This window comes from Drosophila gunungcola (assembly GCF_025200985.1).
Source record: "Drosophila gunungcola strain Sukarami chromosome 3L unlocalized genomic scaffold, Dgunungcola_SK_2 000005F, whole genome shotgun sequence".
NCBI lineage: Eukaryota > Metazoa > Arthropoda > Insecta > Diptera > Drosophilidae > Drosophila > Drosophila gunungcola.
Window position 1 is genome coordinate 959,743 of NW_026453180.1, and position 25,903 is coordinate 985,645.

General features: G+C 39.2%; 1 protein-coding gene across 1 annotated transcript in view; it reads right to left on the reverse strand.

Moving 5' to 3' along the window:
* LOC128258999 (protein bric-a-brac 2) overlaps positions 1 to 15,825 on the reverse strand; it is a 31,380-nt gene extending 15,555 nt beyond the window's left edge. Inside the window, 2 exon segments of the mRNA XM_052991062.1 lie at positions 11,028 to 12,886; positions 15,527 to 15,825. Coding sequence (XP_052847022.1) covers positions 11,028 to 12,773 — 1,746 coding nt within the window. The 5' untranslated portion in view covers positions 12,774 to 12,886; positions 15,527 to 15,825.
* Between the last annotated feature and the right edge of the window lie 10,078 nt (positions 15,826 to 25,903).

Below are 25,903 nucleotides of genomic sequence, written 5' to 3' on the forward strand. Positions count from 1 at the left end.
TTTATAACATTTGCGCATGCGCAAACTGCCAAACGAGCAAATTAATAATTAATGCAAATAAACACACAAAGCGACACGACCAAAAAAAAAAAAAAAGAGCTGCTAAAAAACGATACAAAGCAGCAGCAACAACAACGGATTCGCACAAAAGAAGATACAAAATCAGAACGCACGTGTAACAGAGCTTTGATTAATAAAGTAACCATTTAAATAAATATTATTAATAACGCCACTTTCGGTGGCTATAAATACAGCTCAGAGGCAACGTTCGAATGGTGTATAAATCTGAATGGCGAACTGGAATTTTCGGTGTTTGAAAGATCGAATCGGTAAGGGGATTACTTAACAGGAGACGGGAAAAACACATGGAAACGACTTTTCATTCATTTCCGTTTTTTCCGTTGCACCCTGGCAATGGAAACGAACTTTGGAAAGAGGAAAGTGGAAAATGGTTGAGGGAAATGCCAAGCAAAATGAAAACACCACTGTCACGATGACAAAGGTGAAAAACACCTTCATATTGTGGCTTACAATAAAACTATATAATTACGAATGTGGCCCAACTGACCGACGAAAATACATTTGAGGCAAATGGAAATGAAAATGGAAATGGAAAATACATGCGATGGGAGGGTAAGACCGCAGCCAGCTCTCTAAGAAAAGCCATTAATTAAAACTATAAAAATTACACGATCATATTTTATTGTATCCCGTTCAGTACAGTACAGTACAGTACAGTACAGTGCGGGACGGTACGATACTGACATTCGTTTCGGATTTTTTTCGCTCTTTTACATTTTATATTTTAATTGCCGGCTTGCCACCGCGGGAGTCATCAACGTAAAAGTTTTCCCACTTTTTATTATTATTTAAATTTCTGTGTAATTACAGCGAGGATTGTCGTTCCTTTGTCTTCGCTTGATGCATATGCGATTAAGTATATTGTATTCTTTTTTTATATTTATGTATATATTTTGAATATTGAAGGGGCGTATGGCGGTGGGAGTGGCAGCTGCTTTTAATGACCATGGCAGGCGTTGGCTTTCGATTGACATGAGCGCCTGTTCCGCGGGGCAACTGTGTAATTTATATATGTATTTATTAGTTTGCCGTTGCCACACTTAATTGTTGGATTCAATTGAACTTTTTTATAATTCACCAACGTATTAATTACAATTTATGGGTAATTACAAGCAAGAAGGTAGCCCAGGTGCCTTATTAAAAGCCTTTCGAGGAACAATAATCATAAGTTGGCTTGGCTAGCCACTCAAAAAGTGGTTATTTAACTGAATTCAAAAGCTGCATCAAATGCCATCAATCTTGTTGTTTTATGAAAACTAAAGTCTAAAAGTATTTGCTGTCAAAAAATAGTTGAATTGAATTAAAACAGCCAAATAAGAAGTTTAAATTAAGATACAGCCGTTTATCATTTTCTGTTTTAACCCCCATACGAACTCATTTCCATTCGAATTTTATCTGACAAATTTATTATATCATAAGTCACGGCTTGAGTCATCTGACTCCTGAGTAAGGAATGCCACTCCCCTGCAAACAGCCCGAATTATCACTAATAAACCAATTTCATTATAATCTGATGACATGAATCAGCCGCAGCATCATTTACAAACAAGAAAATGTAAAAAGAAATACACAGCACAGTCGCACCCACAACGGCTCCGGGTTGTCTCTTAGTCATTCCCTGATGCCTTAATGCTAACTATAAATTTAGATTTTAATTTCGAATAATTATGCTCGTTTGCATAAGTTCCTCATGGCAAACAAAGACAAACAAAACAAAAGGCAAAGTATCTTGGATCTGGCGCACATGCGAAAACAGTTCAAAGACCTGTTCGGCAGCCAGAAAATGTATAAAATAAAATGAGATTAAATAAAATCGAGCGAATGCCTCAAGTAAATGTCAGAAAAATAGTTGAGATTTTAGAGCAGCTTCAATACAGAAATGAATAATAATAAGTACAAGCAATTAATCACCGTCAAAAATGCATTGAGATCTGTGGGAACTGAAGCTAAATTACAATCCGCTGACTCGGCATTTTTCCCGCTTGTGCAACATTTCAATAAATTAATATACAAATACAAATAAATAAATGGAATAAAGACCCGACTTTGACTTGGCCGTAGACCATATAGACCACAGACCATTGACCAAGTTGGCGTCCATTCATCGCGCACAAAAATGACTCAGCCACATAAATTTAATTATAGCCCGACGCGAAATTTATTTAGTTTTGCTCAGCCCATTATAAAGTAGGCAAACACACGGGGCTATGAAAATATTTAATTAATTATGGCCAGCATGGAAAAATAAGTAGGTATTCCTGGAAATGCGCTCACAAGGCGAATAAATATATTCATACATATATATCGTAGCATATTGCCCATAGGTTGGGTCACCAAATCGAGTCAGCATATTCGGTTCCCCGAGAGCGCGGCAATTTAAAAAATTAGACAGCATTTAGTTTCCAATTTTTGTCGTGTGTTTTCCGAAATGAGCGGCACACATTTGCGACTCATTTAAATTTATTGCTGCCGGTTGCCGCTGCTGCGGTTGTAATTAATAAAGTAAATTTGACCTCACACAGAAGCAGAAGGCAGAGAGACAACTCGAGGCGACAATATAATGAATGAACGGCGAGCGGCAGCAAAAAACTAGGAGCATGACAAACGGCAGTGCTGGCAATTAGCAGATACAGATGCGAATGCGAATGCAAATGCAGCAGTTGCAACTGAAAACTGCAAACTGCAACTGCAGACTTGCTTCTTGATAAATGCCTTTGGCAGCGCACAAAACAAACTGTGCAAATATTTGACAAAATACAACTATAAATATTGCTTAAGAATTAATGCGACGGCTGCCGTTGTCTCTATAGATGTGTCATTTCTATCTTGCATTTGTATCTTGCGTTTGTATCTGTATCTGTATCTGTATCTGTATCTGTTGCTGATGGCAGACAAATAGAGCCGTACAGTGACACCAAAAAGTGCGTGGCCCGCTGACAACTGGCTGAGACGCTGGGCACAACTGTGGCTTGCGGCCTGTCAACGCCACGCAGCAGCAACATCTTACCAGCAGCAGCAGCAGCAACAGCAGCAGCATCTAGAAGCCAGCAGCAACATGCAATAGCCCAGCAGCAACAGCCGACACTTGTCACCGCAGAATCCGCGCTGCGGAGTAATGGTGTCAATTGGACGACCGCAGAGACTCGCATCCATCAGATACAAGACCCAAGATACAAGATGCAAAATGCAAGATACAAGATACTGGGCGTGGTCCACCACGAATTTAGCGTTTATCTTTTGTTTAAGCACATTTTCTGTTGACATTTCTGTTTACCGTTAAATAAATATTGGATAGAAAATGTATTCGTTAAGCAAATATTGTAAATATTGTAGTTTCTGAGTTGCCATTGCTGTTTACCTGGAAAAGACGACTGCGACGACGTTTGCATTTGCATTTGCATTTTTGTGCTCAGGTGCTGTTGTTGTTGTTGTTGTTGTTGCTGTTGTTGCTGGGTGTATCTGGCGGATGCACTCGCTATAGCAGATATCTGCTATCTGAGCAGACCTACTTGGCCATTTCCAGATGCTAGGTTCGTCGCAGATAAAATGAAAACCATCTGCCGCAGAGCTCGTCTATTAGGAAATCAACTCTTAATGGCTTTCCAAACAATTTCCACCAGCTCCGGGTTGAGGGGGGAGCATTCAAAAAATAATGCTCCCCCCACTCCCACTCTACAAAAATTACACACTCGCACACAACTAATAAAATGCATAAATAACAGAAGCAGCAGCCAAAAGCAAAAAAAAAGCAGCTCAAAAGTAACGTTAAAAACTAAAATGGAAACATATGTTTCGCCTTACAAATTATATATCCAATCGTAATAATTACACGCCACAGTAAAGACGGAAAGAAAAAAAATATGGAAGGTACACTGGAAAAATGCATTAACGGTTTCTTTGCTTACCAAATTTTAAGGTAAAATGACAAACCTTATTATTTTGAAAATTTTGTTGTATAGCAGAAGCTTTCAATATCTAGCATTTTAATTTTAAATGTTGATTTATTATTCCTTAAAAACTCAAGTTCATTAGATGCTTATATTTTTCAAACTTCTAAAAAAAAAAATTAAGGCAAAAAGGGCACTCTAAGGTTTGAAACTAATGGAGTAACCGAAATCAAATCCTAATAAAATTAATAATAAATTAATTTTGATACAAATAAAAGCTAATAGAAAATCTTTATTTAAGAAATGATTATTTATGAAATGGTAGAATTATATCAAAAAGTTTATCTGTTCCTTTGGTTTTCATATTTGATATGTTTAAAATAAAAGCAAAGAACTTATAGTAATTTTTCTCCCTGTGTGTTCCGTATGATTCGATTTTGGAAGATCCTCACCCCTCTCACTCCGCATCTCCTTTGTTCATTTCTTTGCCGGCGAAGCGGGGGTGCAGCGAAAAGAACAATTGCAGTCGGCGAGGGAAAGGTGAAGGAAAGGGCAAAAGGAAGGGAATGAAACACAAACGAAGCAGATGAAGAGGAATGGCTAAATTAAGAAATGCAGTGCAGGGGGAGAATAAATAAATGAAAAAAGAATTTGTTCTACGGCAAATGTACACAAAGTAATAAATATTGATGTGCGCGCGAGAGGAGAAGATGGGAAAAAAAAACAGAAAAAAACAAAAAAAAAACAAAAAACAACTACAGAACTAAAGAACATTCCGTTTACATGTGTTCGTCGCTGGCAGCAGATACAAGATACATTTAATAATTCACAGATGCATTTCCAGCAGATGTGTTAAAAATCGTAGAGTAATAAAATAACAAATCAAATGCAGGAAAAGGCAACTTCAAAGGCCCATTCCTCAAATGTTGTGTTTACAGATGCGACTCAGCCCGTCGAAATAAACAAACACCAAAAGGCATTGCTTTGGCTTGGATTCGTTGGATGGGCTCGGATGGATAGATGGACTTCGCTCCAAGTTGCAGTGGGAATTTCTCCGCAGGAATGCCACTCGATTTCGCTCACTTTGCTGGCTAATTTCACGCCGAATTATCCGCCTGCCAAAGGATGCACAAAAGGACTCAAGCGGCTGGAAAAAGGAAAACCGCATGGAGTGCAGTTGCGGCAATCGAACCTTTCCAGCAAATTGCATTCGCATAAAGACGAAACTGCAGTTGCACTCAGCCCTCAAGTGGGTGTGGGTGGTGGGTGGTGGGTGGTGCAGAGTGGGTGGAAAACGGCTAGTGGTTGGAAAATGGGTAGAGGGTGGTGCCAAAGCGGCACCATTAAGCCCAAGTGGCAGCAACGAGAGGAAAGAGTTTTTTTAGTTGATTGCCAAATTAGAGCCGTTTACTATGAGCTTTCCTTTTTTACGCATTTACTGCTGTAATCCGTGTTTGTCATTATCCTGGCTAAAAAAAGATGAGTGTTTGATGTGGCTCTAAAGGAAAGTCGGTATAAATTGCCCCAGTTTTTTGGATACCATGCAGCACCAGGAATTTACAATATTAGAGGAATTTTGATACGCTTTATTTAATGTACTCTAAAACTGTACTTTTCCCTTAATGAACGTAATATATTGTGTATTAAATTCATTTAATAGAGCACTTCCCATATACATATTGATTATATCAACTTAACTGACTAAAAAAAACCACATACGAAATTCAGTAATTAAAACTATTATTTTGCAAACATAAGTAAACGATTGTTTTGGTGTTTGTTCACTTTAATTCTGCACTTATTTTTAATCTACCAAAAGTTTCCAAATAACCAAATTACTCTTTTCAAAACTGATAGGGCGACATTTTCTTTTTCCGTGTAAGTGCTGTCGAATTATAACACATTATAATGCCATTTGAGGCGGCGGCGGAGAAACTACCAGATAGAAGATAATTTTCTTTAATTTCGGTTTTCATTTACACCGTTATCTGTGCTCCCTTTTGCGAGTGCCCCTAATTGTTACAGGCTGCGCCTCGAGTATCTGTATCTGCAAGATGCACACGTATCTCTATCTGTTTCTGTTTTCGTATCTGCAATTGTATCTGTGGCTCTGCAGCTCTCGTATCTGCCGGTTATAAATATTGTATCTCTGGCCCAAGCACGGTCGCCCTGTGTTTGTCTGTTTGTAATTGCGTAAACAGAGTCGTACATATTTTATTTTATATTTTATTGTTTCGCTCCGCTGCGCTGCGCCATAAGGGCATATACCTATAATTTTCTTATGTCTTTCCTACAATGAAAACACACCGAGGCAGCAACAGCAACAGCAACAGCAGAAACTGAAACTGAAACAGAACAGGCTATGGCAATAATAATCATCGTGATCATCATCATCATCGTTGTCGTCATCGTTATCGTCATCGTCGTAGTCGCAGTCGTAGTCATAGTCGTCATAAAGACAACAGTCGCGACTGCACTAACGACAGAAAAGTGTGTGTATGCAGCCCACAATAAATGCGGAATAAATAAATAAAGTGTAACAAAAGGCAGCCAAATAAATGGAAATATAACAAAACTTAACGCGGGGAAAACAAACGAAGGAACGCAGCTGGAACATTAAACAAATGTAGTGGGGGGATGGGCAGGAGAATGAACTCAGGGCAAGGAAAATATCAAACTTGAGGAGGGTACAAAGTTCTAGCTCTAATGTTGTTTTGAGTACAATCCAAGAAAATCTAAACATTGCTAACCTCTCAACCTTTAGAGAATTTTAAAAAAATTATAGATAAATCACAGTCAAAAACTATTAAATGATAAAAATGTATAAATTAAAAGTTCAAAAACCATTCACATAAATATCTCAACATAAATTATTTTTCCGTATTGCAGAGGAAACAAAGTCCTAGTTATCAAAAAAACTAAAACCGATAAAAAATCAGATTCCAAAGGTATTTGGCCATAAAGCAACCAATCTGATACTAAACTTATATTCCAGGGCCAATTAGCCAAATATTTTTCTATAATTACCCGTTTGCCAGTGCACGGACTTGGGCCATGATTCGATGGACTGTGAAAAACCCATATATATAGTGTTATAAACATTCTATTGTCCCTCGTATACGATAATCGTTATTTTTTTCGTTTCGTTTCGTTTCGTTTCGTTTCTTTTCATTTCTTTATTTAAACAATCACCGTCGGCCTGTAAATACAAAGATGATTTGGCCAAATTCATTTGCTGAGTCGCTGCGTCACAGGCCACGAGTCATTTAGCCCACTTTATCAGTCAGTTTAATATAAGAACTACAAGAGCACTGATCACGTAGCGCCAATAGGAGTGAATTAAAAAAAATAAAATATAGCAAAACAAAAAGCAGTCTGCAGAAATCTTATCAGGGAAATTACCAAAGCCAAGAGCCTGGCATCGACGCGACTTAAGATTACAAATTGTTATTATGATTATATTGTTGTATTATTTGCGCGGCGATAAGATCTATGTGGGTTTATGGCCCGCTCGGGTCTGCCATAAAATAAATTACTTATTTATTTCGAGTGTGGCCCGTACGGGCACCGAAAATTCCCTTTATATAACCACAAGACCCCAAGAGCACAAGAACAATTGCTGCAACGTTTATAGCCCGGGGGCCACAAACTAAAGAAATTATCGAAATTGCCTCGTAAATTATAGAATTCACATATAATTCAGGCGACTGAATTCCAAAGTGCCGCCTGCCTTACGAAATCCTTTAATCTTCTCAGTGGAAAAGGCCTCTGGTTTTAAACAGATAAGAGGGGCCCCTTGACATTTTCCCAACTATGGTGGCCAACGATCAGCGGTGGGTTTACTATATGTAAAACCAGCGGACATAAATTTGATTTATTTGCCGGCCCCGGTTCGAATCAATCAAAGACCTCTAATGAGCTGCGGACCGCACAGGAAACAGTCGATGACATTTGGCTTAAGTTGGAAGGTAGAGATTCACACGGTCAACACAAATAAAATGTAGAAAAATAAAAGAAAACCTCCGTACGATTTCCTCTATGTCTAGAAAAGAGTTCAAGCAACCTGCTTTGCATAAAACCAGCTGGAAGAACCCCCAAAAAACTGAGAGATACACATGGAGCAATTATGACTAACGCCGGAGACAAAGAGATACTGGGAAAATGGGAAAATGGTTGGAGAAAAGGGGGCCCGCCCTTGGCTGTCAAAGAACTTTCAGCACTTGGCAATTTTCAGTAATTTTCTTGCAAAAACAATTGGCAAACGCACAAAAGAAAAGCCAAAGGAAAAAGTCAAGGAACTCGCACCAAAATATTATGGGCAGGGGGAGAAAAGGTCTTTAGATTTCGAGTTTCTTGTGACTTTTCCTGACTGCTGGGTTTCCCCAATGCTGCGTGTGTGTCTCCGCATCTCTCTCTCTTGCCCTGTGTGTGTGAGTTTTCCTCACTCCTACCGCCAAAGTGTGTGTGTGTGCGAGGTCTATGAATGAAAGTGCGGAAAACTCGCAGGATGGGGGGGTTGGCGGAAAACTCGCCGAGAGAAAATTCTCGGAATTGACTGTGGCAAAAGTTGGACTCTATTAAGTAACAGGCTCTCAGCCGCAGCTTCCTTCTGGATATTTTGGGTGGCATTTTCCTCCCAACCCCACCTCCCTCCACCAAGTGACGTCGTCAGATTTTGGTGGTTGGCGGAGTGGGGTATGAATAAAATAAGATGGAATGGTGTGCCAACTTGCTTGCTTTTACTGCCGTCTATTTCTTCTTGATTTTATTTCTCATTTCATTACAATAAATTAACAAAGGAACACTAAATTGTGCGAGCAAAAAGCAGAGAGTAATACGTGAAAACGAGGAGGGGAATATCTAAGGGTTTTTGCCCTCTATCTCCAATTTTGCACGCATAAATAATCTGGCAGCTGCTCCGGTATTGAAACTATATATATATATACATATATAGTATTTAGAAGGTACACTGAGAAATTAGGGACTTACAAGACAATAGTTTAGCATCGTCAATTTAGAAATGAATTATATCTTATAATTATAAAGTCAGTATTATTTTCCTAAATTCAGAAAAAACTTAAAGTAAGCTTTAAATATTTATAGATAATGTTTTTTCTTTGCCTGCATCTAGGTCCACATTCATATTCATGAGACGCGCTCCGAGCTCATTCATTATATTGATTTATTTACATAAGTTTAGATGCATAAGCAAACACATCGAGTGCAAAAGTAATGTGGAAAAATATGGCAGCTCAAGAATAATGCTCAATGTCAAATATAAAGTGTTTATCGCAGAAATAACAACACAAGAGCAGAGCCAAGAATGCAGCCAAAGTGCAAAAGTGAGCGAAAATCGGAGGCGCATTAGTTGCAATTATGGAGAATCAGATGCACGAGACGAACAAATCAAATATTTGTGCGACTTTTGTTTGCCTTGCCATCAATTTCTGCCAATTGTTTATAATTTTGTTGATTTTCTCCCTCATATTTTTTTTTTTTTTTGTTAGTTTCTTTGTTTGGGACTGGGCCTTTTTTCCTTCGCATTTGTATGCGTGCATTGTGCAATTTTCGTCATTAGCATTAAATGTTGTTGAATTATTTTTCAAGCCGCTGACGCACTTAATGTCGCGACCTCGTCCCCCTCTTAACCCCACGGTCTGTTTTCTTATACAAATAGTAAATAGTAAATCAGCTTTAATTTGCAATCTAATAGAAATAACAACGAAGCGAAAAGGTAAATGCGACTGACTGAGTTGAATGCAAAAGATTTCGTTAATATGCATGCACCGAGTGCATTTCCCAGCGAAATAACTAACTAAGTGAGCGATTGTCTGAGTTCCAGTTGCACGGCGGCGTACGCGTCGTATGCGCATTATGCAAAGCTTTGGCGCAGCCCTCGATGGAAAAAAAAAAATAAGGGGTCGCCAGGGGTCAAGCAGAACTGAACGGGGAAGTAGCCACTTTGTAGTTCTTCAAAGTTCTATCTACACAAATAGATCCATGCTATGCAGTCGTAATGGTATAAAAAACCTTAATGTGCTTAATTATTATTTATCAATATTTATGATTGTTGGCAAGATCGTGAATCTATTACTTTGATTTGGCTCGGAAATAAATGATCTACATTAATTCTTAGATCTAAGGCAACACTATATATTAGTCACAAAGAACGGTGATCACTTCAATCATGTAATGACTTCATGAGTTTCTGAGCTAATGCTTGCTCACTATTTACACTAATTGTATTTCTAAATATTTCGTACTCATCTTATATTTTGTAAATGATTTTGCTTAAAATCTTTTAATTTCAAGACATTTGTAAAGAAAATGTTTAGTTTATTAGTCACTTCACTTAAGTGAAAACCATTTTTATGAGCTTTCTAAATCAATATATCTTTTCGGCTCTGGAAAATGTTATGAGCAATTTCTTAAGAAATGTTTGTATATTATTTAACTTTTTAATTGACCTTAGTCATTTCTTGCGAACACCATTACATTCATTCACTCATTGCTGCGATCACTTATCTTTTTTTCTAATATATTTGTGTTTATATGATATCATACTTATTTTTAGTATTTGAAATATTATTTTCATTTTTAAAAACTATCTTATCCTTTAATTAACTTTCAAAATTTTATGTCTTAAAAACTTTTGTTTATATGATATATTTTTTACTATTGAAATATTTCTACTATTTCAAATATTATTTTTTTGCTTAAAACTAGCATTAATAATAAACTTTGGTAGATTGATACTTGAAATATATTATTCATAATTAGAGTTTAAAAATCGTTTTTTACTTAAAAAATCTTAAAAATCTTCCACAAACGTTAGTAGATTGATAGTTAGGTGTTCAAAGAGTGGGAATTATATGATAAAAATGTACTTAAAATTAAAAAAAAGTCATAAACTTTTCCTTAATAAAAATCTGTTGTGTTATATTGAACAAAATCTCAAAATGTTTCTTTACTTTTAAAATTTTACACAAAATTCTTTAAGATGCAAATAGTTTTGTTTATAGTTTGTATGATAATTTTTAAATATTTGTGAAAACTCACCCTCTCTTCTTCGCGAATCATCTCTGCAATTTCGGGCTTGATTTCCATGTCATCGTGATGGGAGCCCACGGACGAGGCGCAGGCACTGCCCGCCGCTCCTCCAGTGGGGGCACTGGCTCCCGCTCCGCTGCCCCCTCCCGCTCCCCCTGCGCCCCCTGCTCCTCCGGCGGCAGCAGCGGCGGCCAAAGCGCTGGCCATGGCATGCGAGTGGGCCAACTGATGCTGGGCGGCCAGTTGCTGGGCGGCCAACTGGGGATGGTGCATGGCGGAAGGTGGCGGCGGTGGGACGGCGGTGGCATGATGAGCGGCAGCGGCCACGGCGGCGGCCATGTGGGGCGGCAGAGCGGACTGGGCGGCCACTCCGCCGGGTGGGGAGTGCATGGCGGCACTGCCACTGCCATTGCTATGACCCTGAGTGGGTGGTGGCGACTGGCAGTTTCCCTTCCTGCCCTCCAAAGTTTGGGGATTGGGTGAGGCAAAGGGATTGCGCACTATCGTCGAAGTGGTCATGGCCAGGGGTTGGCTCTGGTTTTGTCCGGGCGTGGCTGAAGAACCCCTCTCGGAGACCTCCGATTCAGCGCCCTGCAAGGAGGGACTGGGCGTGGCATAGCTGCCGTCCCTGGACCGCTTCCGCTGTCTTTGATTCAGATCCAGGGCTCCGTCGGGCAAAAGCCGGGGTCTCTTGGCCTTCATCTCCGCCTCGGCATCGTGTTCATCATCCTGCCTTAGAATGGCCGTGGCCGAGGCCATCTCCTCCTCCTCATCCTCGTCGTCGTATACTGACATGGGATGGGCGGAGGCGCCACCATCGCCCCTGCCCGCACTGACCTCCGCCAGGCCCCTGATCTTGAGGGTTTCGGCCACCTTGAGCAGCGGATTTATCTGATCCTGGCAGACATTGATCTCACCCTTGTACATGAACTCCACCAGGGCCTTCAGATCGGACCAGCTCACGTCGCGCATTATGATGATGGGATGCTGGCAGGGATTGTCGTAGAAAAGGGCCTGGAAGTAGGGTGAGCAGGCGGAGAGGACCATTTTGTGGGCCTTGATCGAGTGACCCTCGCAGGACAGGGTCACGTCCACAAAGGACTCGCTTTGCAGGAGCTCGTCAAAGACGTTGGTTAGGTTCGACTGGTAGTTGTTCCAGCGCAGACAGAACTGTTGGTTATCGCCACCGCCACTGGGCGGGGCCATTTTCCGCCGCGGAGGCTTCAGCTCCGGATTGGTTTTGATCTTGGCCTCCACGGGCGGTGATCTTTGGCCAAATTCGAAGAGTGCCGAGCCGGCCAGCTTAAGACTTGGCTGCGGTTGAGGGGAAACGGGCAGGGAGCGGGATTTCTTGGCCTCCAGGCGCAGGCGCAACTCGGGATCATCGGGATCGCGCAGACCCACCACCTCACTGGAGGTCAAGGGTCGTGGTGGCGGGGTCAAGGGCTGATCGTTCGTTAGATTTGCCTTTGGCTTAACCAGCACTGTTTCTAAATCATTATCTGCCGATTTGATATGCTCTATATCTTTGTCTGCCTTGGCAACAATGTCCTTTGGTTCCTCCAAACTGGCTTCCACTATCCTTTCGGGGGAGTACTTTCTCTCCGACTCCTCTGGCTCCTCCAACTGAGGCTCCACCACCATCATCTTGGGCTCCTCGGCCGCGGGAGCCATTGTGTAGTCACTCGGCTCGTACTGATCCACTTCGCACTCCGACTTCAACTCGAAGTCCACAATCTGTTTGGTCATGTCCATGGTGCTGTGAGAGTTTTTTCCGATTTTGTCTGTTACAGTGCGGGTTTTCTGCGGGGTTTCTAACACATTTTCGGGGGCGTTACGAGAACTTTTCCTGGGAGCAGTGAAAAGCGCTGGAAAAAGAGAGAAAATTCATATGATACATTGAAAAGAGAGAAAGAAATTTATCTATTAATTAATAGTTTAAAAAAAAAGTTTAACCTTAAACGAAAATCGATTAATTTTGTATAAACATGATGAAATTTGTATGGATATATTTATTTTGTTTGGTTCAGGAGGGGCGTTTAATTTATTTTCTACTAGAAAATCCAAAATAAAACCTATGTAAATGTAAATGTATTTTCCTATTCCTTAGTCACAAATAAGATAGCCAATAGCTATAATTTCTATGATAACATCAGCTTCCAGTTAATAAATACCAATTTTGTATATATAGCGATTTCTCTTTTGTTATTAAACGTTAATAAGCTCTGTTCTATAATGATTCTCATAATAAGGGAAATAATTTAATGAAAACAATTCCGGTTAAATTGTGTTTGTGTATAATATCTTGGAAATGAGCTTTAATAATATTCGACATATTATACCCCCAGCAAATTGAACATATATACGAATCTATGACAACAATATCTTTGGAAGTGTATTATCCACATCAAGCTGAATCAACGAGCGCAGTTGCTTTTAGTCATAACTCTATTAAATAAGCCTATTAATCTTGGCCCTCCCCTTTTCGGCTGAGTCGAAAATTTCCATGAATTTCTATTAATTTATATTTAGTATTTCGCAACCGTCCCGAAACCACCCACATACGCCCAAATACCACCCACCGCCCACTACCCATCGCAATCGCCCAGGCCAGAAATGTGCTTTATTAGCTAAAAGCTAAGCACACATTTATTTATGTTTAATTTGGCTTAATTTATATTACTGAGCTGCAATTATTTGTAGTCTCCACTGCTGCTCATTGTTGTATTTATACGCATACGCATACGCATACGCATCTATGTGAAATCGGTATGTAATTGTGTGTGCGATTATTGCTTATTTTGTATTGTTGTCTCTGGATCTACTTGCATGCGCACAGCTACCTCCTATAGATTTATATTTAATTAAATATAATTATTTATGGCAACGCTGAGGGGGGAAAGAGAGAGCCAAAAGTAATTATATTTATTTAAATATTTTGTATAATTTTAATTTATGTGTGTTTGGTTTGGGCTGGGCTTCTGTTCGGTTCGCTGGGGGATGGAAAAGTTGCTGCTGCTGCTGCTGTGCTGCCGCCATAAAATTTAATTATATTTATTATTATTGTTATTATAATACTTCTTCTTGCTACTTTTTATGTTTATTATTATTTCATTCCAATTAAATCTTGTGGCCGTAGCCGTAGCTGTAGCTGTAGCTGTAGCTGTAGCGACTCGGCGTCGTCGACTGTTATTATTTTTGTTTATTTTATTGTTGTTTCCAGAGAGTCATCGTCGAGGGAGCTGAAGAGCCATCAGTTCGAGCTGCCTTCGCTGTCTGGGGGAAATATCCTCCTCTACGATTCGCCTTTCCTCCCCCTTCCCCTTCCTCTCCCCCTTCCACGGCTCTACTCTGCTCCTTTTTGGCAACTTTTGGTTTATTGTTATGGCCGCGCTCTGCCTTTTGTTATTCCTTTTATTTATTCATGTTTGTTGCTTTTATCGTGGCTGCTCGCATTAAATTTGATGCTTCTTGCGAAGAATCCGGTCTCAAATAAATAAATAAGTAAATTGCCTAAATGCAGAAAATAAAGGGGAACTCCAAAGTCGAGTGTCTAAAGTGATTTCTTGGTATTTATTTATTGACTATCTATCTATTTTTTCTAGGCAAAAAATGAAAACTAGAAAGTTGAAAGGAATTTTCTTGGATTTTTGTAGACCTTTAAAAATTAGTAATTTTTAAGACCCATTATTTTTTAAGCTTAACCAAACAAACTCTATGCTGACACATTAAAACTCCAACTAAAAAACTCCACCGGTTTCTTGCTTTTCTCAACTTCTTCCTGTTTCCTCGTAATATATTATTTGTGTTTAATTATTTATAGCCAGCGCAGCTGTTGACAGCTAAAAAATACAGAAGGCAGGCCACATTATTTATTTATAATTTCTGCATTTATTTATTTAATTCAGTCTCGAGGTTCGGGATCCTTGGAAGTGGGCACACACACACACTCACACACACAAACACTTAAGAGGAGGGGGGTGGAGTACTCAGACACATTTATATATTGCATATTGTATTTATTTATTAACGCTTATTTATTATTTATGCAGAAAGTAATAAATTACACAGGCAGAGCTCGTTGTTGCTGCTGTGTTTTCTGTCTCGGTTTTCCCGTGCTCTGTGTGGAAAATGTTTACAAACTGTTTTTGGCGCGTGCCACCCACTCGGAAAATTCGGAAAAGTTGCTCCTTCGAGTGGGTTTTCTTCTTAATTCCTGGGCGCCCAAAAGGCCAAGCAGAAAAGTAGCAGCAACAACATTGCTTTTTACGAGCTTTCGCTGGGTGGATTGTGTTATAAATTAATAAATTACAATTTCTTTGGTAGCGCAAGCAAAATGCGCGGAAAATGTGCGAGGGGAGGGGGTAATTCCACAGAATACAATGTATATATATATGTATAATTTTAGTAAAGTATATTGTGGAGGTACAAAATCGATTTTCATTGCAACCCAGTCATTTGTCATAAATAATACACTATAATTAATATAATAATCACCGCACACATACACTTTGGTCTGGTTTTTGTTTGTTGTTGCTGTTGTTATTTTATTCACTTTTAGTTTTGCCTTTTTCTTGCTTTAAATATTAATAGAATACTTGTGTTTATGTTTCTCTTCTGTTTTATCTTTTTTGTTCACTGCATGCAACACATGCTGCTTGTTGTTGTTGCACGTCACTTGTTGTTGCTTTTGCTTGTTCTTTCTGTGTAGTAGTTGTTGTTGTTGTTGCTGGCTTTCACTGGCCGTTAAAACAAACGTTGCACTCACGCCGAAAGTCAGATACGAACTGAATCTGAATCCCACGGATACACGAACTGAAACTCACTGAAAAACATTTTTGCGATGAATGAAACTCAATGCCGCACTGCCGACGTCGACTGCGCCGCCGACAGCGCTGCCCGAGAGCGCCGCGGCGAGAGAGCATAATGGGTGCGAGCGGCGATTAAGAGAAAGCGCCGGCGTGCTGTTTTCCGGTTTATGCGGCGAATTCGTTAAGAGTTAAATGTTGGCTTAAGAGAAGTATTTAAGGGTTCTCTTTCGGTTTTTTATTTAATTTAGAGATCTTTTTAATTTTTTTAAATTGAGAATATTATAAGGCTCATGATAGTTAATAAATTCGAAAAGTTGTTTTACTTATTTTTGTTTTTTTTTGTATTTCTTGCCGAAAATTCTTAATGAAAACAAGTTTTCTAGAACCTTCTACAAAGATTTAAAAACTTTACATTAATAAATATGATGTTTATTAAAACATATTTAAATGACAAATTAATGAGTTCTCTTAAAACTTACTTTCGTATAAGTGTTATTATAGTTCTAAAGTTTTTTCAATATTTTCCCATTTGTAACCATTAAGAATAACCGCTATGAATATGTAAATGGGTTCTATAAATCGTAAGGTTTACAAAGTGTAAACGGTATTTTTAAACCATTATTTTGTGAATTTTCAAAACTTGTCGAAACTTAAAACTAAAAAGAGACTATATTCTTTTATTAAGCCTCAAACTTTCAAGATTAAAAAATTTGAATATGTATTTTTAGAAGGTTTTTAAATAAATCAACCTTAATTTGTTTTTAACTTTCTAAGGAACTAATAATAAAAAAATGTTGTTATTCCAAAAACACATTTTTTAAGAGTTTTAAGACCTTCAGATTGTAGATAACTCACCGAAAATCCCAGCAGTCAATAAATAACCAGCCTACACCTGCAACTTGAAGAGAAACAACAGCAACTTGCAACAACAGCAGCTGCAGCACCAACAACTGCAACAACAGAACCAACAACAAACAGCGAATCTGCAAGGAAGAAAGAGAAACTGGCCAATGTCCAGTAAGAAAGTGTTGCCAATAGTTGCCAACCCTCTTTCTTCTTCTTCTTCTTCTGCTTTAACCTTTGTTGTTGCTTTTGCTGCTTAGTCCCAGAAACTATGGCAAAAAAGAGCAGAGAAAAAGTGGCGACAGCAACACACATTCACTTGGCCACGCCCCTTAAAGTTCCGTAAGAGGGCGTGCGAGCGAGTGAGACAGCACGATGCTTGCTCCTACACACACACACACACGCACTCATGCCCCCACAAACACACACACTCGAGGCAACAACAAAAAAACGGCAGAAAGACGAGCAAAAACGAACGAAAAGCTTCGGCTTGCACTCTCTTCTCTGCTTCCTCATTCTCCCCCAAAAACAAAAACTTGGAGGTGGCAACAAAAAGAGCAGAAAAGAGAACTAAAAAAAAGAAAAGGAGGCAAAGACGCAGCAAGTGCAGTGTGACGTCACTTGGTAGGCGGCGCTACGAACGCATTTTAAATATTATAGTTGTTGTTGTTGCTGCACACGCACTGCTGTAATAGTTGTTGTCACTTGCGTTTGTATGTGTGAGTTAGTGCGCAGCCAATAACGACAACTAAAATAAATCCCTCTTTGTTTGGTCCATATATATATATATATATATATATATATATATGTGATTGTGTGTTTTATGTGGTGCTATTTTGTATATTTTGCATATTTTATTTCATTTGCCCCCTCTCTTTTTGACCTTTTCGCATTCGGGCGCCTTCCACGAGCCTCTGGAAACTTCGTGCTCAACGCCGATTGGCCCGACCACTCGACATATATATATATATATATAAATATATATATATATGTCTGTGTGGCCCCCCGTGAAATACTTTTATACAGATATCTGCATATATAAATCGGGGGTGCACATGGGCTAAAAAACGCGTATCCACTTTGCAAATTATTTTTTAGAGGCCTTCGTCGGCGAATCGGCGACACGAGGCTCCATTTCCTCCCATTCTTCGATCGGATTTTCTTTTCTGTGACACTGACGTCTTTAGGTGAGCCTTTTTTCCTCGGAAAATTCTAAGTCTAAAAAGAAAGAGGCGTACACGTTGCCTGATTAATATTGCCACCTGTCACCAGGTCATTTCTAGTCCTTTTTGTTTCAGACTTTCAGCTAGCAAAGATGGTTTGCTTGATTTATAAAAATAAAATACAAAGTATCAGTATTAAGAATTTAACTCTTAGGTATATTCAAAAACAATTATTTTTTATGCCAAGAAAAATTTAAATTGTGGAATTATATATGTTATTGGCCAGAAAAGACAAAAAAGACGACGACGTTTTTAAAATACTGAAAAATATTTGTAAAGTTTTAATTTAACCTACATGTAAAATAGTTTTATAGAAAATGTGTATATTTATGTATGATTTGTTCTCGGTTTTAAGAATACTGAAAAATATTTGTAAAATTTAAAAGTAAACCTTCGGGTATTATAATTTTATAAGAAATATTTATTTAATTTTGTATGCAGAATTTGGGACTGGATTAATTTAATTATAATTATTTATAGAATTTTGTTCCATTAAAAATAGAAATTAAATTTATTATAAACTTAAATCTCATTTCTCGGACTGAAAAGTATGCAATAAAATATTTTTCCAAAAAGCAAAAGTAAATTTAAAATATTTCTATAAAAATTTTAAATAATTTAAAGGATTTTGAAAAATAGGTTTTACTATAGTTTCCATGGTTTCCATTTTCTCTGACATAATCCGTTTAAACTTGTAGATTTGCTTTATCTCAATTAAGTTCTAAAAGAATTCTATTAGCTGCAACTATTAAAATGAAAAAAAGAAGTTATTCCAGGTTCATAATCAACCTCAATAAAAAACACAAGTGAGGCGATCGAGTTTTGAAGTAATCAAAGAGTTATGTAAAAACTTTTCAGTCACGGAACAATATATACTTACCTTTGACGGGAGATCTCCGTCGCTCCCATCGATGATTTGTTTTTGGACAGGCAGCGAATCGGAAAAGGGAAAAACGCGGCGGCTCTTTCGAGGCGGAAATGAAGGCCCTTTCCGCTTTGACAAGTCCGAAGATGGCGCACGGTAGCTGGAAAAAAAACAAGGAAAAACTAACCGGTCCACTGGGAGAGGAAACTAGCGCGCTTCCGTGCAGCAGAAAAGCTGCGATGAGGAAATTCAAAGTGAAATTATCGGAGCAGCGTGAAGAAAGCGTGTGGGCAGTGGCAAGGGCAGTGGCGTGGAAACCACGTTAAAGGACATCCGCTGGCAAAACGAAAGAGTTCAGATTGCCAACAGAAAGGGCTGAAAAAATACCGTCACACACTTACAGTCAAAAGAGAAAGCGATGGCCAAAGAATTGGCGACAGGAAATGGCCAAAGCCACTGAAAGTCGGAGTTTAAAATTATCTTGTCGATACTGGCAATACTCTTAAAACATATTGGAGTTTAAAATTGAACTTGTTCAGAATCGAATCCCTAAGTGGTCATGTTTTAGATATTTGGGGTTTTTTTTTTGAGAGTGCTTTAATAAAGCCTCTAGAACCTTTTTTGATGGTACAATAACGATCAAGAAAAATACATACACACAAAAAAAAAAAATATCTTTAGAACCTAATTTTCATTATTCAGAAGTATTTATGCACTTTCTTAAAACTCTTTTCTGTTAAACTCAGACAGTTGTCAGTTTTAATTATTCAGTTTTATTAGTTATTCGTTTTTTTTTCCGACATAAATGTTACACATTCTTCAAATTCTTTGAATGTTTTTTATATAAATTATATTCTATTCTATTCTATATATATAAACAAATATCGATCTCCTAATATAAGAGTATAGATTTAAAATGAAAATGGAAGTATAAAGGAACCTGCCGTTTGCCACTGTCAACAGGAGGAGCAGGATTTAGCAAAGGGTAAGAAAAAGTGGAAAAAGGATGCCTGAAAATGGCTGGAAAGCCTAGCGCCTTGCTGCGACCATCCATAGAAGTGGACAAAAACCTCTCATTCTTTGTTGGCTTTTCCAAGCTGCTTTTGAATGCTCCTCTTAGGCTCTTCAAGCTTTCCCTGCCAATGACTCGCAACATGGAAAAAATGCTGACAATCATAGCAAGGACCAGTCATTTAAAGATTGACAATTAAAAACGTGAACCCAAAATTGTAAATGAATCCAAACTAAGATATTAATAACTTGGAATATGGAATAACATTTGACACTTTTTATCTTGATTTCTTAATGCGGCCTTAAAAAAAAGCCAAATGATAAGCAAAACTTGAAATGTCAAACTTTATCCTTTACGAAAAACTATCCTTTATACAAATATACTAACATTCTGTATTAAAATTCTTAATAAACGGTTGAAGCTAAAACCGTTCAAAAAAAATCTTAAGGTCTTGAACAAAAAAGTTGGAAGCTGATTGGAAAAATTTGTGAGCTAATTTATACGAGCTGTTTTATTTGAAATACTTGGCCCAGGGGTTTGGTCAAAAGTCTATTCGTTTAACAAGCTTGAGTAAAAAAAGGTGTTTCCATATGGTTTCTGCAGAGAGAGATCAAACCTTAGACAATGTTAACTTTAACAAATCGCTTAGTTAGCGCTGCAATCATGTGTGTGTGTGTGTGTGTGTGTGAGCAGACCCTCCTTTGCGTTCATGGCATCATTTCGCCGCCCCTCAAAAGGATTTCTGCTGGCGGCCACTGCGGCTAAGGCTGCTTAAAGTGTGGATCACGCAAAACCAACGGGGCGACGCAAAAAACGAGCGGCAAATGAGACTGCCGGGCACCGCAGCAATGGAGGTGGAAAATCCGGGGAAAGGGGAAAGAAGTGGCCACATAAGCAGGCCACCCAACCACCAAGCCCTGGAGGTCCTTTCTCGGCCTCGGTCAATTGGGTAGCCCTTCTCAAATGGCCCCTTCTCCTACTTTTTTCAGAAAATTGCGCATACGCGACGTCGCCACTCCTCATCCTTTGGCGGAAAAAGGAAAATGCCTGCGTCGGAGGAGTTTTCTCTGCTGTTTTATTTCCCCCCGACTTTGGTAGCCTGCAAACGTGCGCCAGCTAAACAAAAGAGTTTCTAATGATTTTTGCGCCATGTTTGTTGTTGGCCCAGCAGTATTGTTGTCCTTCCAAGTATTTGTTGTAATTCTTGTTGTTGTTGTCGTTGTTGTGATTGGTGGTGCATGGAGAGGACACGGAAATGAAAATCGAAAGAATTGTTGACCAGGCCTCTTTGGGGCTGCAGAAAAACCACCGCCTTCCTCGTCCTTCCCTTTTTTTTTTTGGCGTGGATGCGAAATGCAAATAAATTCAATCGATAGCCGGTCCAAGTTGCCATTGCCAGAGTTGCCACCTCCGCTCCACCTTTGGGCCTTTCGTTGCATGCGTCTGCTGCATTGTTTGGCCTATACAGCCACGCCCCCACCCACCGCCTCCTCGAAGTTGCCGCTCGCGAATCCTATTATTTAGAAAAGCAGAGAAGCACCCAGCGAACCAGCAGGTCCAGTTCAGTTCGGTTCTAAGCTGCGAAATGAAAATCCCCTTGGATGATCGGGCGGAAAAAGGGGGTGGGGTGGCATAGGAAGCGGAATAACAGGGGGGTGGGGGTGAAAAGCAGGGGAACACATGCTCAAGCCTAAAACCAACAGAGAACAGGCGCTGCTGCCTCTGTCTGTTTCTCGTTCTCAACTGTTCCGTGCGATTTGCAAGCGCAAAATTTCCACCAAAAACCCAAAAGCAAACAAGCTACTTTCACTGGGGAAAACTTAAACTAAAATACCTTAAATATATATTTCAAAAACTAATTTAATATTTTTGTCTGAGATCAGGCATACCCTTTCTACCTATGATATTAAATTGAAACAAATTCCAAGATTTTACTTAAAAGTTACCGGTCTACTTAAATATAGTTTTAGAAGAAATAATTTGGTATTTTTGTCTAAGATCAAGTAATTTAGTGGCGGCTTATCCTTCCTACTTATGATTTTATAACTTTTATCTTGTTGTACAAATTGTTTCTAAAAATTTTTAATTACAAAAAAAAATTATAAAATTTTGTTTCTATGACTAAAGATCTTAATAATAATATTAATTAAGAATAGCATATGAAAATATGTACATTAATGGTATATACTTTTTTTAGCATTTGTTCTATGACAAAATATCACGATTATAATTTCTTTGTGTGTCGACAAGCCCAAAAGGAAATACTCGCTTCTTGGACAGGATTTTCAGCTAGCATTTTCACTGCATACTTCGGCAATCGAATGGGAGGGGGTGGCCAAATAAGGGGGGCGTTCCTCAAGCGGAAACGCAATTTCCAGGCCTCCAAAGACAACAAACAGAAATTTGTTTGAGCCAAAGAACATTCGAGGCAGTTTCACGAACGAAAACAGGTAAATGAGAATTCGGGGGTCATCAGGTGAAAGGGGGAGGGGAGGGGGACCGGGACCTACTACCTCTACATGGATACACCTGCCTTTTTGGTTTTTCGGTGTTTGATTATGCGTTGGCTTTCCTCATTTGGCCAATGGCCAGTTTATCATCAGCATTCTGTTTACCCCAAAAGTCCTTGTTGTTCCTGTTCCCAACTGTTTTGCATTTCTCCTTTAATAAGCCAGCACACTTCTTGGCCAAATTTAACAGCCCTCAACAGAACTTCAAAAGGTGTTGGTTAGGTGACCGCAAATCATCTTTAACGAGCTCACATTAAAAGCGCATTTAACACAAGCCCGGCAAAAAAAGGAAAGGGTTAAAAGAGGGGTGGTGGAGGACCAGCGGATGCTTTTGGCAAGCCACAAAATGCCAACAAGTGGCTGGCTTATTGTTGCCACACTTCCATGGAGGTCATAATCCGTTTGTTCTAACACAAATAAATCTGCTCAGAGCTCATCTTCTACAAAAAAAGCTAAGGGTAAATGCGAAAAAAGGTTTCAAAAAAGAACATCTCAACTTGCTATTGCTCATTAACCATATACAAAATGTACCGTTATTCAGAGCGGCTATATATATTTATTATTAAAATGTAACTTTTCAATTCGACCAATTTTAATTTTGTAATTTTTTTAATTTCTTGTAAGATACGATTTAAGTGAACATAACAAACATACATATCTTAAAACTTTAATATGGCTCACACGCAAAATTTAAATAATTTAAATTTTATTGTTATTATATAGTTATTATTAAATTGCATTAATTATAGTATATTGGCATCTATATAAAAAAGTAACGCACCATTAAAATACATGCCTTCAATGTTAATATTATTAACTATATGAAGCAGTATAAAAAAATGTTATAAAAGTGTTTTTATAAATACTTAAATTAATTCTAAGAATATACAAGAAGTTCATGCCTTCATGAAGGGTAGCGTTTTTCCCAGCCAAAGCCAGTTCATTTTTGTGCTCCGTTAGCCGTTTTTTGCCAAACCCCACTCATCGCAAAAACCCACAAGCACGAGACCCAAAGTCATCCCAAGCTTGTCAGTCTGTCACCCAGACATTCCGGCTACAAAACGGAACAGTACAGACCCGCAGCCTCTCCGCTATTGTTAAAAAAAATATATATATATATAGAAAAAGATTTCATGTTTTTACTCCACTTACTGCCGCCGCTTGCGTTCCTGACCCTGCTGATGTCCTTAGAATGAACTCCTTGCACAATATATTCACACACACGCGGCGGGCCCAGACAAAAATGTATAAATTTGTGTGCGTGGATATATAAAAAACTGGTGGCTGTCGTTTGTCGAGGTTGCAGCTGAGTGGCTCCGCGTTTGCCCCCAGGGCCACCACCAAATCTGCGGCACGCGGCACGCCTCTTGGGCAACAGAAGCAGTCAAAAAAAATGAAGGGTTTTTTAAATAACATATAATAAATGAAAACTTAGTTATCAATTCGGTTTAATTTGCAAAATAATTTGAAAATAAAAGCAAATAGTAAAGACGGGAATCTTTAAAATCCATTTGCACACAGCAAGTAATTTGGATTCACTCAAATAACAGCTGAACTGCCACTAACTTAAATTAATAAATATTAATTTAAGCTTATAATTAAAGTCGTTTTATTAATAATTACTGCCTTTTTTATGTTCTATACTTAGTCTATCAGTAATATATAAATTAATAAATGTATTGACAAGCATAATAAGTTAAAATTACAAAACTTGTAGTGCGTCTAAATAATTAATCAAATAAGTAAATAAAATAGCCATAGCTAATAAAAAAATTAACAAACCAACCAAATCTAAAAAATACACTTAATTGAATATAAAATGGAATTATTAAGAGTCCAAAATATGCAGGCATTTTTGTATTAACTTTTCTCTACATACCATTTAAATTTAAGTCGACTGTGTGTTTTTCTTTCAGTGCACAGGACTTCCTTTGGTGTTGGCTTTGGCACTGGCGTTTTGGGTCTGGAGAGCCGCAGGAATCCAGTGCTGGCATCTCGCGCTTAAGTGTTATTTGTCTACGCTTACGTGGGGACCCAAAAGGATGTCGCCCGGCTGTTTGCAGGGTGGTGTACTTGTACGGGGATGTCCTGGGCGTGCTCTGGTAATTGTGCCGCTCATATGTGTGAATTAAATGTGCCGTAAAGGATCCCAATTTTCCGGTCACTTAACCGAAAACCAGCAATGTGCCGCACACACAAGTTTTTTTTTTTTTTGTGTTTCCCCTGGTTTGTTGTTTTAAGGTCCTTCTTTGCGCTGTCAGCCTCATCGGGGTCTCTCTCCACCCAGGTCAGCATCTTTTGGCTATATAATTTACTTATCCAGCGAGCTCACATGACAATTTAATTGCTGACATAATGTCAAACACGGGGCAGCAGGACATCCGCTGGCCGGTCAGCCCTTGGGCAAATGTTATCCTTTGCGGTTAACACATTTGCACTTGGCCCCAGCACAGGCAAACAATGTTTTTAATATAAACAAAGTAAAACAAATTAGCGCGAAAAAAGCAGGACATTGTGGCCCAGGGACCAAGGACCAAGCGACCAAGGACCACCGTCTGCCATTGAGGATGTGTGAAGTGGCTTTTATTTTATTACGTTATCCTTGCTCTACCGGACACATTATTATGCGGCCAGCGTAAAAAGTTCACATATATTTATATATGGCTGGAAAAAAAGGACATACCCATCTTGTGTCAATGTGTGTGGAGTAGTCCACAATTGTTTTGACTTAATTTCCATGCCCGTCCAAGGATCATCAGCGCTGGTGTTAAAGGACCCGGACCCAACGTGTGCGGCTAATTACCAACACACAAGGACTCCGGGTCCTTGCTTTCGGCCAAACGCACATTAATGACAGGGAAGGAGGGAGGGAGGAAGGAGGAAGGGGCCAATGATGTTGCCAGTTAATTAGGAAATTAAATTGACTAAAGTGCTTGAGCGTTTTGCCTGGTTGCACGATTATCCTGCGAATAGGACCAACCACCACCATTTGACCACGACTCCTTGGGAAATAATTTAGCGCAAATAAGTTTAGCGAATGTCCATGGCTGCTGATTGATTTACACATCCCCGGCTGCACATACGTTGCACATACGTCGCGTGGCCTCCTCCTGCGTTGCGCATACGCCGCGTGGACAGGCAAACAGTTTTCTTGGGGCCCCATCTCCATGATCTATCCATCCCCTCGTTTCAATAGCTCTATGTATTTGGCAGGGGGTCTTCAGCTGCTGCTGCTGCTGCCTACTTTTAGGCGGGCTGCCATTCATTTTCATTTACTCTGCACTCGGTCGTCTCTTTTGGCGCCTTTCTGCTCCTGTTCTTCGTCCTGGTTTTGGTCCTAGTCCTCGTTCTGGTCTTCCTCCTGCATCGCCTTATCGTTGGGTTTTTTGGTATATAGAGCGTCAAGCGGACGCACAGAAAACGCACCAACTGCCGGCTTTTGGAGGCGGAGCCAACTCGGCTAGAAATGGGTGGAAAATGGAGAAGGAAAAGGAATAGAGGTCCTGTGATGTCCTGTGGGGGGTGAGACTGATGGCTGGCAGCCTGCTGCAAGTCCGACTTATAGCGTAAGGATTCCAGCCATTAATTATGATGGACATGCGTTCGCAAAAGGGGGAAATA